Source organism: Bos javanicus, chromosome X (genome assembly GCF_032452875.1).
Source record: "Bos javanicus breed banteng chromosome X, ARS-OSU_banteng_1.0, whole genome shotgun sequence".
Classification (NCBI taxonomy): Eukaryota; Metazoa; Chordata; class Mammalia; order Artiodactyla; family Bovidae; genus Bos; species Bos javanicus.
Genome location: NC_083897.1, coordinates 58,051,608 through 58,067,561, shown reverse-complemented (window position 1 = coordinate 58,067,561; position 15,954 = coordinate 58,051,608). Strand labels below are relative to the sequence as shown.

The 15,954-nt window shown below is 48.0% G+C and overlaps 1 protein-coding gene across 5 annotated transcripts in view; it reads right to left on the bottom strand.

Annotated features, from left to right (window-relative positions):
- Positions 1-15,954, bottom strand: part of FRMPD3 (FERM and PDZ domain containing 3) — a 145,585-nt gene that overhangs the window by 20,288 nt on the left and 109,343 nt on the right. For all 5 annotated transcript variants that reach the window (XM_061409375.1, XM_061409374.1, XM_061409379.1 and 2 more), the window contains 5 exons: positions 15,648-15,784; positions 15,222-15,348; positions 12,963-13,052; positions 10,752-10,931; positions 184-328 (listed from right to left, as the gene is read on the bottom strand). In XM_061409375.1, coding sequence (XP_061265359.1) covers positions 184-328; positions 10,752-10,931; positions 12,963-13,052; positions 15,222-15,348; positions 15,648-15,784 — 679 coding nt within the window. The remainder of the gene's footprint in view (positions 1-183; positions 329-10,751; positions 10,932-12,962; positions 13,053-15,221; positions 15,349-15,647; positions 15,785-15,954) is intronic.

Below are 15,954 nucleotides of genomic sequence, written 5' to 3'. Positions count from 1 at the left end.
CCTTTGTGGGACAGGCCCATATGAAGGCCAGCTGTCTTTTCCACTGGCTTGGGCCAGGGGAGACGCAATGGTGTATCAGGGACTCCTGGTAAACCAGGAGCTGGAAGAAAGGGGTGAGCCTTCCTCCATGTCTGCAGGGTCCAAAGGGCCTCTGAGACACTGAAAACTCAGGCTGAGCCCTACCTGCCTTGATCATTGGAGGTGGTAGAGGCTGGCTGGCGGGCCTGGAGAAGACCATCTTCTTGGAATCCAGCAGGAGGCGGCAGTACCCCGCAATCAGGCAGGCAAAGTTGGTGGCTTCGGGCCACTCCATCAACAGCACCAGAGGCTGGGGGAGAGACAGGAGAAAACGTGAGGAGGCAGGAGGGAGGGGAACAGGTACATGTCCAGGAGAACAACAGCAAAGACAAGATGACTTGTATAGTTATGAGAACATCCTTTCTGAATCCCACATTAAGGCACCTAGGCTGACAGATAATTTCTTCTGATTTGAGAATTTATTTATAGTCAACTCTTCCCCAGGTATCAAAACTAAATCAACCTTTAATTACACATTTAATGAACCACTTTTACTGAAACAGACTAAAATTATATAACATCACATGACTGCTGTGTGGCTGTTTGGGTTTACTGAGGCTCGGCAGATGGGCAAGCCTGCTGAGAGAACAAGGCTAAACCTGGGAGTCTAGGCTAGGTTGGGGAAGATCCTTGACAGGAAGTTCCTCAAATGCATGAACTATCTCTTACTCAACTCTATAACCTGCTATGATACCCAGAAGAGCTCCCCGGACATGGACACTCTGAGCAATCCAGTCCTCCCTGTGTCTTCTGGGCCACAAAGTCTTTCTGGTCTGTAGTCCTGCTCAGACCTGCATGCTGTTCCCCGCATTTCCCTCTATTTCCCTAAGTGCCCTCACAGTGTTAATCGGTGCCACTTAAAAGAGTTTCTTGGTCAAATATGTATGTGAAACAATGAGTTAAACAAAGCTATGCACACAATTATACTTATGGGAATTCTCAGATCCTTTAATGTGCGCTGTGAAACTTCAAGAGGAGGGCTTTAATACTGCAACTTTTTCCAATTATTTGATCAAAAAAATCTATTTTTATAGAACATCTCATAGTAGCAGGGCTGCTTTTTTTGGGGGGGGGGTTGTTTTATTTAACCCACACTGGAAAATACTAGCATACTCTGTTGATTTCTGTTCCTGACCCTAAATCAGTCAAATTAATCTTGGGGTTAGCTAGCTGACTACTTCAAAGACCTGGCAATGATATACCAACAAAAAAAAAACCACACACACACAAAAACACACAAAAAAACCCCAACCCAAAAAAACACCTACACCTTTTCCAGAAACCTTCCCAATATCTGTATTCTTCAAGTGTGGCTTGAAAATAAATTTGGGTCAGACTGAAGCCAGCCATGAGAGTATTTTCCCTGCCATAGGGAAGTGGCCTCCAGGTAAAGACCACTGAAGACTAGCTAAAGAGGAAGCCATGGGGTCATGCATCATCTTGTCTTTTGAGTGTTTCTGGACCAAGCATTAAGAGCAAAAGGAATTAAGAGGAGGGAATGAGCCTCCTCTGACTAGTGAAGAAGCTACTGCAACAGTACAGGTGAGGGGTGATTAGGACCCTACTAGGGGATTTCTTGATAGCTCAGACAGTAAAGAATCTGCCTGCAATTCAGGAGACCTGGGTTCGATCCCTGGGTCAGGAAGATCCCTTGCAGAAAGGAGTGGCTACCTATTCTAGTATTGTTGCCTGGAGAAACCCCACGGACAGAGGAGCCTGGTCGGCTACAGTCCATGGGGTCACAGAGTCGGACACAAATGAGCGACTAACACTTCTACTTTCAGGGCAGTAGCAGTAAAAAGGCACATCACAAACACTTGATGGAACTTGGTCACCAACTTGACGAGCCCTGTTTGGCTGGACCCTCACCTTGGGAACAATTCTGAATCCAAACCAGCTCAGCTTTTAGCTAAAGTTGCAGCAGTCAGTTTTTTTGCTATCTCTCAGGATCCTGAAACATAGCTTGCATTGAATATTTTCAGTTCATATAGACCAGGGATTGGCAAACTTTTTCTGCAAAGGGCTAGATAGTAAATATTTTAGGCCTGGTAGGCCACACAGGCTGTGTTACAGCTCTGCTATTGTAATGTGAAAAAAGCCATAGATAATCTGTAGGCTAAACAAATGGGTGTGGTGGTCTTCTCCAAAAACTACTTCTAGAAACAAGTGCTGCTGGGTCAGGTTTGCTTCATAGTTTGCCACCTAATCTATGAGTAAAGCTACTTTCCAACTAAATACAATAGTCTGTATTCACATTCACACCTCTCAGCTTGTTTCATTTGTCAACAGTGATCCCATAGTCCTTTGGAAATTCTTCTCTGGACTTCTGTTTCCGAGAGATGACACTGTGCTCTAGTTCTATAAGCTCTGACCACATTTGTCTCTCTCTCTCTCTCTGGGTCTCTTCTTGTCTCAGGCTCAGTCCTCAGGCATCAACTTTCATTTTTGAGCTAGGGATCCCAAAGTCACTATTTCTAGTCCATTCCCCTCTTGAACTCTTTTCCTATCTCAGAGCTTGTACCGTGCTGGGTCTATATCACACAGTCTTGTGCTGGATCGAATCCTATCTTAAGTTGTTTAATAGTTATTGTTCATCTAATTATACTGCACGCCACAGTAAGGCATTTTGGATTCTGCCCCACAGACAGTGAGTTAGTGATGTTCCTGTGGAACTCATTCAACACCATCAGGAAAAAAACAAAAAGGAACCATCTTTACCCAGAAGAGCAATACTCTATTCTCCAGTGATAAAGGGACCAGGGATGAGACACTACCTTTGAATCATTGTTTGGAAGGGGTAGAGGAGATGTTTGTACCTCCAGTTAACACATGCTTCTCAATCACCACAGAATGGTCAACTTTGTGTACAACAAAGCAGAGGCAGAGGGGAATGGGATGGGGTGGTGAGGCAGGGGGAGAATAAGATCCCCTTCCTTTCTGCATCATCCCCTGCCACCAACAGCAGAAGGATACATAGAGTGGGTGTAGATAGCTGCTACTGCCATTACTAAGGCCTCTTGCCATTACTACAAGCTAGGCTGGCCTCTGGAGCATTCACACACATCATGGCCATTGCTTCATTCTGGACCCTCATAATCTTCTTCTAAGACCAAATCTTCTCAAGGTACATGTAAATGGGTCACAAGTGTGCTGAGATCCTGAGCCCCTCAGCCTCTGGCCAAAACCGCCTCATCTGTTTATTCCAGTGGGCCATACAAATTGTGATATTTTCATGATTAAGAAAAGGTGAGGATACACTAACCTGAGGACCGTTGATAGCCTCCTGATTGGCCTGCCTTTTTTTTTCTGGCCATGCTGCACAGCATATGGGATCTCAGTTCCTGACCAGGGAGCAAACCCATGCCCCTGTAGTAGAAGCACAGAGTCCTAACTACTGGACTACCAGGGAAGTCCCAGCCTCTTTGCTTCTAGTCTCTACTCACTTCATCTCCATCTTGCGGCCTGAGCATCTGTCTAAAACACAACTCTCACTTAAAATCTTTAATATCTCATCACCTAAAATCTACTGCCTTCCAACATCACACAAAGCCTCTCGTGACCCAACCTACAGCTCCAAGCACATCTTCCACTAACTCTGACTCCTCTCATCACTGTCCTTCACCATATGCTACAGCAACACCACATCATTTACAAGGTGCTAGACAGGCCTTGTGTCTTTGCCCTCTCATACCTTAACCTATGCTGTTCCCTCTGGCTGAAATGCTCCCATGCCCTGTCCACCTAGCAAGCCACTACACACTGGCTAAACGGCTCAAGGACCACATGACCCCCTGAGAGATGCAGCCGTTCATCCTAGAGTGGGGCCAATTAGGTCCTGCCCTCATGGAGCTTATAATCCATCAGGAAATAAGATATAAATGAAGGGAACTTCCTCAGTGACTAGGACTCAGCACTTTCACTGTGGTGGTCTCAGTTCAATACCTGGTTGGGGAACTAAGATCCCACAAGCCTCTCAGTGCAGCCAAAAAAATAAATGAAGTAATCATACAAAGGAATATGATTACAAGGTGTGATAAGCACTACGAAGGGAAAGTGTGTGTGCATGCTAAGTTACTTCAGTCGTGTCTGACTCTTTCCGACCCCATGGACTGTAGCCTGCCAGGCTCCTCTATGCATGGGATTCCCCAGGCAAGAATACTGGAGTGGGTTGCCATTCCCTTCCCCAGGGGATCTTCCTGAGCCAGGGATTAAACGCTTGTCTCTCTGTATCCTGCCTTGGCAAGTGGTTCTTTACAACTAGTGCCACCCAATATGAAGGGAAAGTAGAGAGACCGATCAGAACATAGAATGTACTGGACTGGTGGGTGGGTGGGTGTGAATGTGTGCATGGGTGACTACTTTGGGTTAAGAAGCTGGAGAGAGGTTCTTTGTGGAAATGGCATTGACTGACAAATAGAACGAGAGACCACTGGACCAAAGCACAGGCTGACTGACTGATAGACAGACTGATGACAGACTAGCTGGCTGCAAGCAGTCTGACTCACTGATACACTGGCTGATGAGCTGGCTGCAGGGCAGGCAGAATGCCTAACAGCCTGACATCTTGACTGGTTAGCTGGCTAGCTGGCCAATGGATAGATCAGAGGCTGAGTGCCTAACTGGCTGATTGACTGAACTGTCTGCCTTCAATGTCCCCTCTTCTCTCCTACCCCCACTATGGCCCAATGTCAGTAATAAAACAGTATGAAACAAAATCTTATGCCCAGAGAGGGCCAAACATAGCCTGAGTTGGCTCAGCAAAGCACATCAGCAGCCTCTCATCTGCATCGCCATACAACCCAATTGGCTCCAGCAGGGGCCAAATGTAGCTCATGAAAGGAACAGAGGCAGTTTTTGCCATCAGGGGTAAAAAAAAAAAATCTAATCAGAGGCAGGCAAGCAGAGAGATTGGATAGGTTTTCTTAGAAACCTTCAAAAACAACATTTTATTTTAAATAGGATTTTAATGATCATGACGCCTAATGTAATGCTTGTCCCGACAGAAACCACTAGAGCAATAAGGCTCAAACATGAGAACAGGAGACACACTGGGCCACAAGAGATCCTTTGGGACTTTAGCGTGATGATTTCTTTCTCCCCTTTATGGGTTTCCGTGGTAATGGGGTATGGTAATGGCCCAGAGCCATCTCAGTCCCAGACTGCTGTCTCCTGGAGAAAGATATTTGCAGACTACCTCATGTTTACCTCACTCAGAGCAAGTAAACTGAGTGAAAACTGTAACTAAATAGGCCCAGTGAAAAAGTGAAAGTGACAGTCGCGTCCAGCTCTTTGCAACCCCATGGATGTAGCCTACCAGGCTCCTCTGTCCATGGGATTCTCCAGGTAAGAATACTGGCGTGGGCTACCATTCCCTTCTCCAGGGAATCTTCCTGACCCAGGGATTGAACCCAGGTCTCTGACATTGCAGGTGGATTCTTCACTGTGTGAGCCACTGGGGAAGCCCTTAAATAGGCCCAAGCCATCTTCAAATGGAAAAGAGGAGAATGGAGTTGGAGGCATGGCCAGGCCTGAGAAGGTACAGCAGGGATTCATCTGACATGCTCTAGCACCACCTTCCTGGGGTGCCCTGGGAGTTTGAAGGCACCCAGCACTTGGGGATGCCAGCTAGGGAGGGGACTGGCCTTGGGGGAGCCTCGGCTCACACTAGCATCCCTGAAAACAGGAAAAAATGGAAATTTAGAGGCCTGGAGGAGTAAGGAACAAGATGGTTGTCCTTGAGTCCCAGGGGACTGGTGCCTTTGCATTCTTGCCTCCACAGCACCAGGAAAGGCTAATTGTAATAGTCAGCCAATTCGGGGGCAAGGCAGAATATCACTTTAAGGCAGTGGTTCTCAGGCCAGATGCACATTAGAATCACCTGGGAAGCTTTAAAAACTTATCTACTCCTGACCTCATCCCCAGAAATTCTGGTTTTTAAATGGTTTGAAAAGAAGGGCCTGGGCAGCCAGTGGTTTTTAAATCTCCATACGTGAATCAAATGTGCAGTCAGAGCTGACTGCCTTAAGTGAACAGTCTCAGTTATTAAGTTGGGTGAGTTGGGTGTGAGTTGGGTCCAGCACGACACTGGCCCTACAGAGAGACTCCTACTGAGCCCAGGAAGTCACCCTCCAGTGCAGAGCTTCCCAGACTGTCTTCCCAAATCCTCCTTCTTGTGCACATATATGGAAGAGGCACTGCTTGGTAACCACAGATCCTGCTAATATAAAGTGCCTGCTGGAAGCTTCCTTAATCCCCCAGCCAGAATTAATTTCACACTCCTCTGTATTCTAACATGGTCTTCCCATGTTAAGAACCTGGCAGCCAATGCAGGAGACTCAAGAGACACAGTTTCAGTCTCTGCATCGAGGAGGAAATGGTAACCCACCCCAGTGTTCTTGCCTGGGAAATCCCATGGACAGAGGAGCCTGGTGGGCTACAGTCCATGGGGTCACAAAAAGTTGGACGTGACTGAGCATGCATGCACATACTCTAACATGATCTTGCTACCTCTTCTAAGGTACCTTCTTTGGTATGCATATAAGGGTGTACTTCTTTCTCTCCTACAAGACAGTAAGCTTCTTGAGGGCTAGGAGCCATTTTTTTTTTTTTTCATCTTTGTATCTCCCATTGGGTTTAGTGTCCCTCCAAGCAACAGTAAATTCACAGTAAATGACTGCCTAATGAAACCTGGATCATTTTGTCCCCACCCTTCCTCTTTTCCTACCAGTATATCACCAATTCTGCCAGTTTACCCAAGAAAGGGACACTTCCCTGTCCATTTCATAGGGCACTGACTTGTAAATAGAGATGCTCATGTCAGACATCTCTGAACACAGATGCATCAGATTTTATGTTAACAGAAGTTGGGTTGCAGATGAAACATTTATCAAAGAAATGACACTTTAACGGAGTGAATGAGAGCTTCCTATTTGAAGGAATCTTAGTTTCCTGTTGCTTCTGTAACAAATTAAACTTAGTGATTTAAACAGTACATGTGTGTTCTCTTACAGTTCTGGATATCAGAAGTTTGACACAAGTCTCATAGGCTAAAATCAAGGGTAGGCAGGCCTGCGTCCCTTCTGGAGGCTTTAGAGGAGAACAGGTTTCCTTGCCTTTTCTGGCTTCTAGAGGCTGTCCACATTCCTTGGTTTATGGTCCCTTCTTCCATCTTCAAGGCCAGCAAGGTTGGGCTGATTCCTTCTCACATCACACCACTCTGACCTTCTCTTCTGTCTCCCTCTTCCACTTACAAGGACCCTTATGTTGACACTGGGCCCACCTGGATAATCCAGGCTAATCTATTTATTTTAAAGTCAGCTGACTAGCAATCTTAATTCCATCTACAACCACAATTCCCCTTGCCATATAACATAGTGTATTCACAGGATCTTGGGCTTAGGGCATGGGAATTTTAGGGGAGGTGTATGATTCTGCTTACCACACATGATAAACCTTTTGACAAAATAGAAACATTTTAATATAAATTAGAATTCTCCTGTGGTTTCTCATATGCATTTTATCAGCGCCTTTAAGTAGAGCCAATCTGATCTATCTACCACTTGATGGTTGTATCATCTACCTAATGATTTGCTGCTTTTCACTCAGCAAAGCATAACCTTCTCATACCCCCCTCCATGCACCAACAAGATGTCCTGTTTACCCTGCGATGTAGTGTCTCACCACCTCACCCAGCCACAGTGTGGACCGTCTGTGAGCCGTCTGCACGGCACCGTGCTTCAGTGCATTCAGGATACAGGCAGCAGGCAGCAAGGGTTAGGTATAAGACCTCTGCATTGTGTGTGGAAGAGAGGAATGTGTATGGGGATATGCAAGCAAACTCGTAGTAATTCTACGTTTCACCCTCACTCTTGTCCATTATCACAGCTATTCCTCCAGTTCAGACCCTGCCCTGGTCACTTCACCCTTGTACTTGCACTACTTTCCCCTCTCTGCCTCCCTGGCTTCACATTAGCCTTGCAAACATCCATCTGGTACACTGGTCCCAGTCAGCTTTTGGCCTGTCATTCCTCTCTTCAAGGGCCTACAGTGGATTCCTAGTATTCTAACACATTGAATCTCAATTCCTCGGACTGGCCTTTGAAACTTTTCACCAGCTCGTTCTGCCCACCCCCAATCTCTCTCCAATCTCTTTTCTCATTATTCTCCTCTCCAGCCAAGCAACTATGCTTATCGACCCGCACATATGGCTTACTTATTTCCGTGCTTGCTCTCTGTCTGTGAACACATCCCACTTCTCCTTGCTAATCCATGCCTATCACTTCAAGATCCAGCTTCAAACACTCTCCTGTGGGAAGCAAGTTCTGATTAACCCCTTCCTCTTCTTTTGTTCCAGGTTCCACACCACTGCTGCTGCTGCTGCTGCTAAGTCACTTCAGTCGTGTCCCACTCTGTGTGACCCCATAGACGGCAGCCCACCAGGCTCCCCCGTCCCTGAGATTCTCCAGGCAAGAACACTGGAGTGGGTTGCCATTGCCTTCTCCAATGGTTCCACACCACACTTAACCACAAAATTGACTTCATATGAACTTTTCCTCAGTGCTGTTTTGCATTGGCAAAAATAATAGGTTGCATTTGTTGAGTACTTACTCTGTGTCAGACAGTGTCCTAAGACATTTTACCTCATTTTCTCATTTAATCCTTTGGAGACAGGCACTCCATTTTGCAGTTGAGGAAATCAGTGTTCAGAGAGGTTAAGACACTTTCTCAAGGCCACACAGCTAGGAAGTGGCAGAGCTGAGATTTGAACCTGGTCCATCTGATTCCAGAGGTCCATACATGTTCTGATGTGGTATGATTAAGGCAGGTCATGTGCCTTTGTGAGTCTCCCCAATAAGAGTGTGACCCCTCCTGGGTGGCATTCATGCCCACAACTGTGGCCAGATCACTCCTAGAAATGAGAGGAGGGTTCCTCACTCAGGCAACACCCAGCAACTCTGCTGGGGCTGGTTCCTCCCAGAACCACAGATGCAGAGGTCAGTGGTTCTCAAACTTGACTGTACTACCGAATCACCAGGGAACTGAAAAAGAAAGAAATCCTGATGCTCGGGCTGCAGCCTGACCAATTAAATCACAAACTCTGGGAACAGGGTTCAGTCATCTGTATTTAAAAAAAAAAAAAAAAAAAAGACTCTAAAGGAAATTCTGTTGTGTAGCCAATGTTGAGAATCACTCTCCAAACAGGAGACTCAGCTGGAAACCCGTTTCTCAGTTTTAAACCCTTTTAATTTCTCAGGAAGTCATATCTTCCCTGTATGTCTTGTCTTTCCTCCCCTACTTCCCTGTCTGTTTTGCTTTTCACCCAACAACATCTGAGGAGGCCAGCAATCATTGGTTGAGGAAGTGGCCACAAGCCAATTAAATACTGGCTCCAGGAAGGTTCCTAAACCAATGGAAAGCCTATGAATCACAGGTGGAAAAAATTAATATATTAAAGCTTCCTGGGTTTCACAAAGACAAAAATAAATAATTTGCTCTTTTAGAAACAGCAAACATTCCACCTCTTAATCTGCTAACAATATCTCCCCCTGGGAAATCCTTTAAGATTAAGAAAGGAAACTTGCACCTCCTCTAACAGCTTCCACCAGCTGGCAGGCAGGCCTGCCCCCCATCCACACTGGTCACTGGGTATTCAAACAGGAGAGCCATAGAGGGGGCGGCTGATCACGGCTGCCAGATTCTGTACAGGCGACAGCTGCTTGCCAGTCTGAAGGAGCTGATCTATGGGAAAGGTTGTAAGATCCTAGAAGAACTTGACTCTGGAAGGTGAAATGGGGACGAGGCTCTGCCTGCTCCCTGTCCCCCCAGGACCCCTTGGTTCTGTCCACACAGACACTCCCCTCCTCGATGAATCCAAGTGTGTGCACCTATGGCACCCAAATGGTGTGCACACATCCCTTCAGCCTTGGGGGAAGCCGGGGGCGGGGGCGGGGCTGGGGAGGCCAGAGTCCCAGGGGCTGGTCCATTTACCCCAATGCCCCACATGAATATCAAGTTCTATGTGTGCTGTGACATGAGAAGGATTGGGAAGAGATGGCCTAGGGGTAATTCCAAGTTCCCCAATCTCTGTGCCCATTGCTAAAAACCTCTCACGGGTAGATCAGACACTTTCTAGCCTTCCCTAGCATGGGCTGACCTTAATAGGGGGTCAAGGGCCTCCCTGGTGGCTCAGTGGTAAAGAACCTGCCTGCCAATGCAGGAGACTCTGGTTGAATCTCTGGTCTTGGAAGATCCCACAACTGAGCCTGTACTCTTGAGTCCAGAAGCTGCAACTACTGTGCCCTAGAGCCCATGTTCCACAATGAGGGGCAACGAGAAGCCCATGCACCGAAACGAAGAGTAGCCCCCACTCATCGCAACTAGAGAAAAGCCAATGCAGAAAAGCCTGTGCAGCAATGAAGATCCAGTACAGCTGATAAATAAATAAATCAAAAATTTTTTTAAATTGCAAAGGTGGTTAAAAAAAAATGAGGTCAAGATAGCATGTCCCAGAGGGTTGAAAAGAGGAAGAAAGATAAGCCCCCAAAGGCCCAGGATCTGAACCACTTCAGAATCACTGAACCTCACCTCATGGGCTAAAACTATTTGTCAAGTTTACTTCTTCCTCTCTTCCCCAGGCCTGTTCCTGGGAAGGAACCCCTCGAGGCTGGACTTACCTTGGCATCCATGATGCTGGTCTCCACCCGGGCCACGCCCTGGTTCTCCCGGAACAGCTGGATCTTGCTGATCTTGCTGAACTCGGACAGCACAGTGGTGAGGTTGGTTTTGAGGTCAATAACATGGCTGATGCCGTGTCGGGGTCCCACCAGGAGGGTGGTGGCTGACTGCTTCTCATCCTGGGGCCCCAGCGTGGTGCACAGCATTCACAGAAAGAAGGGCAAAGGAAGTGGGGAAGAGGAGGTGGAAGGCGGAAAGACAAAACAGGCATTGGACTGGTTCTGTTGGGAGATCTGGAAATATCTGGAGCTCAGGGTCAGGGCAAGAAGACAACCTTGAAGGGAAAATGGTCTGGGATGCCCCTGTTCCCAGGACAGGGCCCTGGATCATCGGTCTAAATGGACACATTAGCCTCAGTAGCAGGGAGAGTGAAGTGGGCAGCAACAGGGCTAGTTCTAGCAAAATCATCAAATAGGTGAGGTCTGTTTTGGTGCCTTTGAAGTACCCTTGTCCTACTAAACCCCAGAGATTTTTCCATTGGTTGCCCTGGGCCACTCAAGTCTCCCTTGGTGCTCTGTCTGAACAGGTGGCATCTGGTGTTTGGTCTTTACCCTCCCCCACCAACAGCTTGCACTTCTCACCTCGTGCTAAAAGCTAAACTGACAAAGTAGCCTGGAGGGGGATCTCCCTCCCTAAGAAGCTATTTGCTCTCTTGAATAGGCACTATGGGCTTCCCCAGTTGACTCAACAGTAAAGAATCCCCTGCAATGCAGGAGATATGGGTTCGATCCGTGGGTCAGGAAGATCCCCTGGAGAAGGGAATGGCTACCCACTCCATTATTCTTGCCTGGGAAATCCCATGGACAGAGGAGACTGGTGGGCTACAGTCTATTGGGTCGCAAAGAGTCGGACACGACTAAGTGCACACACACGTAATAGGGACCACAGTAGTCTTACCCCAGAGGAATGATCTATAAGAATTTCAGCAGTGGACTTCCCAGGATCCTCAAATCTCAGTACGTAAATGGTCACCTCTGTGCCTGATGGACTAGATTCCCTTAAGTGGTCCTGACAGGCTCCTTGGTGCCATCAAGCCTGAGTCCTCTGCCAGCCCATTCCCTGGCATTAGCATCACCCCAAGGAACCTCTTCCATCTGTTCTAGACACTTTGATAAGTGGCTTTCCATCAGTGTGCCCCACGAGCATGACAGTGTGTTCCCCAGAGCATGACTAACACCTGGATCCAGTAAGCAAATGATTTGAATTTCCTTTCACAGAAGCACACTAGGGTAAACTAGCCCGGGGCACAGTCTTAGGGGGACCACTTATGCCCTACCTCAGGTGAGCATTGCTATACTGAAGGCCCTGGGTGGGGGCTGGTGCAAGGGGCATCCAGGCTGGGGGACTGAGGGAATATGGGTAAGAACAATGAAATAGGGGTTGGCAAATTCTGGCCCACAGGCCAATCCAGTCCTCTGCCAGTTTTTGTCCAACCCACAAACTGAGAATGGTTTTGTACATTCTTAAATGGGTGGAAACAATTCCAAAGAACCATATTTTGTGACACATAAAAATCACATGAAATTCACATTTCAGCATCCGTAAACAAAGAGATATTGGAACAGAGCCAGGCCCATTTGTTTATGCACTGTTGATGGCCACTCTTGTGCTACAATGGCAGGGCTGAGTGGTTGCGACAGGGACCCTTGTGGCCTGCCTGCCAAGCCTATGCAATTCACTTATCTGGCCCTTTACAAAAAAAGTTTGCTGACCCCTGAAATTGAGAATAGGAGGCACAAAAGAGCCTGGAGGGATGCTGAAAACAAATATTGTCTCCTACTTTACATTTTATTTTTGGGCTGCACCACATGGCCTGTGGGATCTTAGTTCCCCAACCAGGGATCGAACCCAGGGCCTTGGCAGCAACAGCACCATGTTCTAACCACTGGACTGCCAGGGAATTCCCGAAAGTTTTTACATTTTACTTTATTTATTTATTAATTTTTGCCTCCTACTTTAACCATTTTACCAGAGGTGGGACCAGAACACCACAGGACCCAATGGGGAGAAGGAGGAAGGGGAGGGAAGTCTTTTAGAAATATTCACTGATAGGGAATGCCACCCAAAAGATCTAATGGAGTCCCTTCTGTCCCCCCACCCAAGGACAAGTGCCCCTAAAGAGCTCCCACCCCCTCACTGGCCTCACTTACCAGGCCCACAGTGTTGAACAAAACGCCCGTGAACGTTGGAAGTTCATTCAGAATTCGAAGATACTGGAGTTTGGCCTGAATTGCAGAGCCCTGTGGAAACAACCCACCCAGAAGTGTGAGAAACTTGAGGTGCAGAGGAAAAGCAAACCCATGTTTTCAGGAAGGAGGGTCAACAGCTTTGGATAGGCAGTAGTCAGACCAGCCAGCAAGCCCCACTGTGGGACCTTTGGGAAAAAATCACAGGAAGGTTCCAGTTTGGACAGCTCTTGCCAGACTTTAGCATCCCACCCGCCTTCCTAAACCCTCCTGCTACCTCCAGGTCCTCATTCCTGAAGAATTCAGCTTACTCATTTTTTTCCTGGGTTAATCTCAATGCATTTCCCCAACTTCAACACCCCATGACATCTATACCTCTTTCCTGAGATCCCTGATGACCACTAGGTGCTGGCCATCCCCAACTCGATACCTTTATCCTGAGCACTCCTAAGTCCCCACCCTGCTCTTCCTCTGGCAGAAAAATTTCCAACAGTGGTCCAGGCATTCCCTGGGCATTCAGGCCAGAAACCTGCGAGTCACACTGGACTCTTCCCTCAGCCTCTCATGTCACCAAATCATCTTGATTCTACCTCTTAACTCCCTCTCCACCCTACCATCCCTCTTCTCTAGCTCCATGGTCATTGCCTCAAGGTCTGCCATTTGCATCTGTCAGCCATGTTACCTTCAGTACCAACACTCATTTCCCTTCACATCTTCAATGAGAGGGAGCAGCCTAAAACTTAAATCACATCAGCTGCCCAATTAAACCCTTTGATGGCTGTGTGCTGCTTACAGGATGAAGGATAATCCCTTTCCACAGCACATGAGGCCCTCCATGAACAGGTTCCTGCCAACCTCTCTGGCCTCTTCTCTTGTCTGCACCCTACCCAGGAAGGTTTCTTGAACCCTCTCTACTGGTTTATGTCAGATTTCTCTGCCTGGGGATGTTCCTCCCTGCAACTCGTCTAGACAAACTCCTATCTGTACTTTAAGACCCATCTCTGGCATTAGATGGCATCACCAACTCAATGCACATGAGTTTGAGCCAACTCTAGGAGATAGTGAGGACAGGGAGGCCTGGCATGCTGCAGTCCATGGGGTCTCAGAGTCGGACACGACTGAGACTGAACAACTGGCATCAAATGCACCAGTTCCTGGCTTTTTCCATCTCCTTCAGGATGGGCTGGCTGTTCCTCCTCTAAGCTTCCAGGGAACCTGCATGAGTTGGATTGCACTGTTGTGACTGCCTCTGGTTTTCCCACCAGCCTATGCTTGACTCAGGGCAGAGACTCGGCTTTCTTCATCTTCATGTCTCTCGCCCAAGTGCTGGGCAGGGGTGCGGCAGGGGTCGGGGGGTGGTGGCGCTCACAAATGATGTTTGCTGAGGAGACGGTTAGGAGCCCTGAAACTCTCCACTGGGAAGAAAACAATCTGATTAAATATGCACAGCAAGGTAGGAATGGCTTAACTCTCCAGGGAAATTTGCATCTTAAAAGAGAAGCTAGTTGGGAATGCAGGGAATCTGGAATGGGTGTGATATAAGAGGGCAACTGTGTCTTGTGTCTCCATCTGCATGTGGATTCTGGGGCCTCTCACCACCGCCTCTTAGGAGGCAAGTGGATTGAGCCTTACAAGTCAGAGAAGGGCCTGCAGGGCTGGGGAGGCAGGGAGTGGGAGTCCCTCAGAGGGCACCCCAGAAAGGGAAGGAAAGTACAGCAGTGACCTGAGCCCTCAACGTGACCTGGAGTGACCAGCAGTGATCTGGAGTCCTGTTATCCAGGTCAGACCTTGTCCCATGGGGTTGGGCTTTTATCTCCCTGTACCAGGACTGATGAACTAGAAAGCTAATGGAGGACAGAGTAGTCATTTCCATGGGAAATGTGTCTATTCAGGGTTCGGGGCTTGTCCACACAACAGGTGCTTCATCAGCAATGACTAAATCGGTGAAACAACCCAAGAATTTTTTCTGCCTGCATCTTGGTCCCTTTGCTTTGAGGATCCTGGGCTCTCCCAGTAACTTGCCACTGAGCTGTCTCTGGGGGAGGCTCAGGCTTGGGGAAAAATCTCCACAGTCATCCTCCATATCTGGTCAAGCTGGATGTGTATCCAGGTCAAAAACAGTGGGGAGAGTCCCCAGAAGACCAGACTTGCTGGGAAACCAAGCAGGAGTCCCCCAATGCCACTAGTGCCCCAGCAGGGGGCCCCGGGGCTGACTCTGGATACCTTGGTGCCACTGGAAGGATGTGTTTGGTGTGCCTTCAGCTGCTGAGAGAGAGATTTCCGGAGGGTCTTCTCTTTGATGCCCTGTAGGAGGGAGGGGGGAAGAAAGGGTTCCAGGCCCCACTCCTTCCTAAAAGCAGAAGAAAAGTAGGAAATTAGAGGGACAAAGTGAGACAGGAAAGGAAGATGGCAAGACAGAAACGGAGTGAAATTGGAGACAGAGGTGGAGGAATGGAGACTAGGGGGGGCAGGAGGCAGGCAAGTAGGAGCTGGAGCTCAAGGGCATCTTGGTCTAGGGGGTTTGAGGAAGTCCAGTTCTCACTCCCATCCCAGGCCCATGGTCCTCAAAAGCATAGCACAGCTCAACCACTGTACCTTCTCCCTGTGTGGCTATGTGCCCCCCTCCTGAAGGGCCCTGGCACAACTCACTCCACATTCTTGAGCGAGATCTTCTGACTAGGTCGAGTAGCTGAGACAGTGATATAGATGTGGAGGGCAGCAAGGCCCAAAAGCATCTCCGGCTTGGGGTCCATTCCAAAGCGTTCTCGGATGACATCATTCCGACTCTGTGAGAGAGGGCAGTCCAAACCCATCAGTTAGAGATCTTTCAGCCACTGCACCACGGACTCCCTTACATCCCAGAAGAGAATCCTGGTGTCAGTAAGAATCCCAGATCAAAGGGAAGAGGAAGGTTCTGCCCTTGGGGAAGAGATACTATTTGCTTCATTCAGCAGAT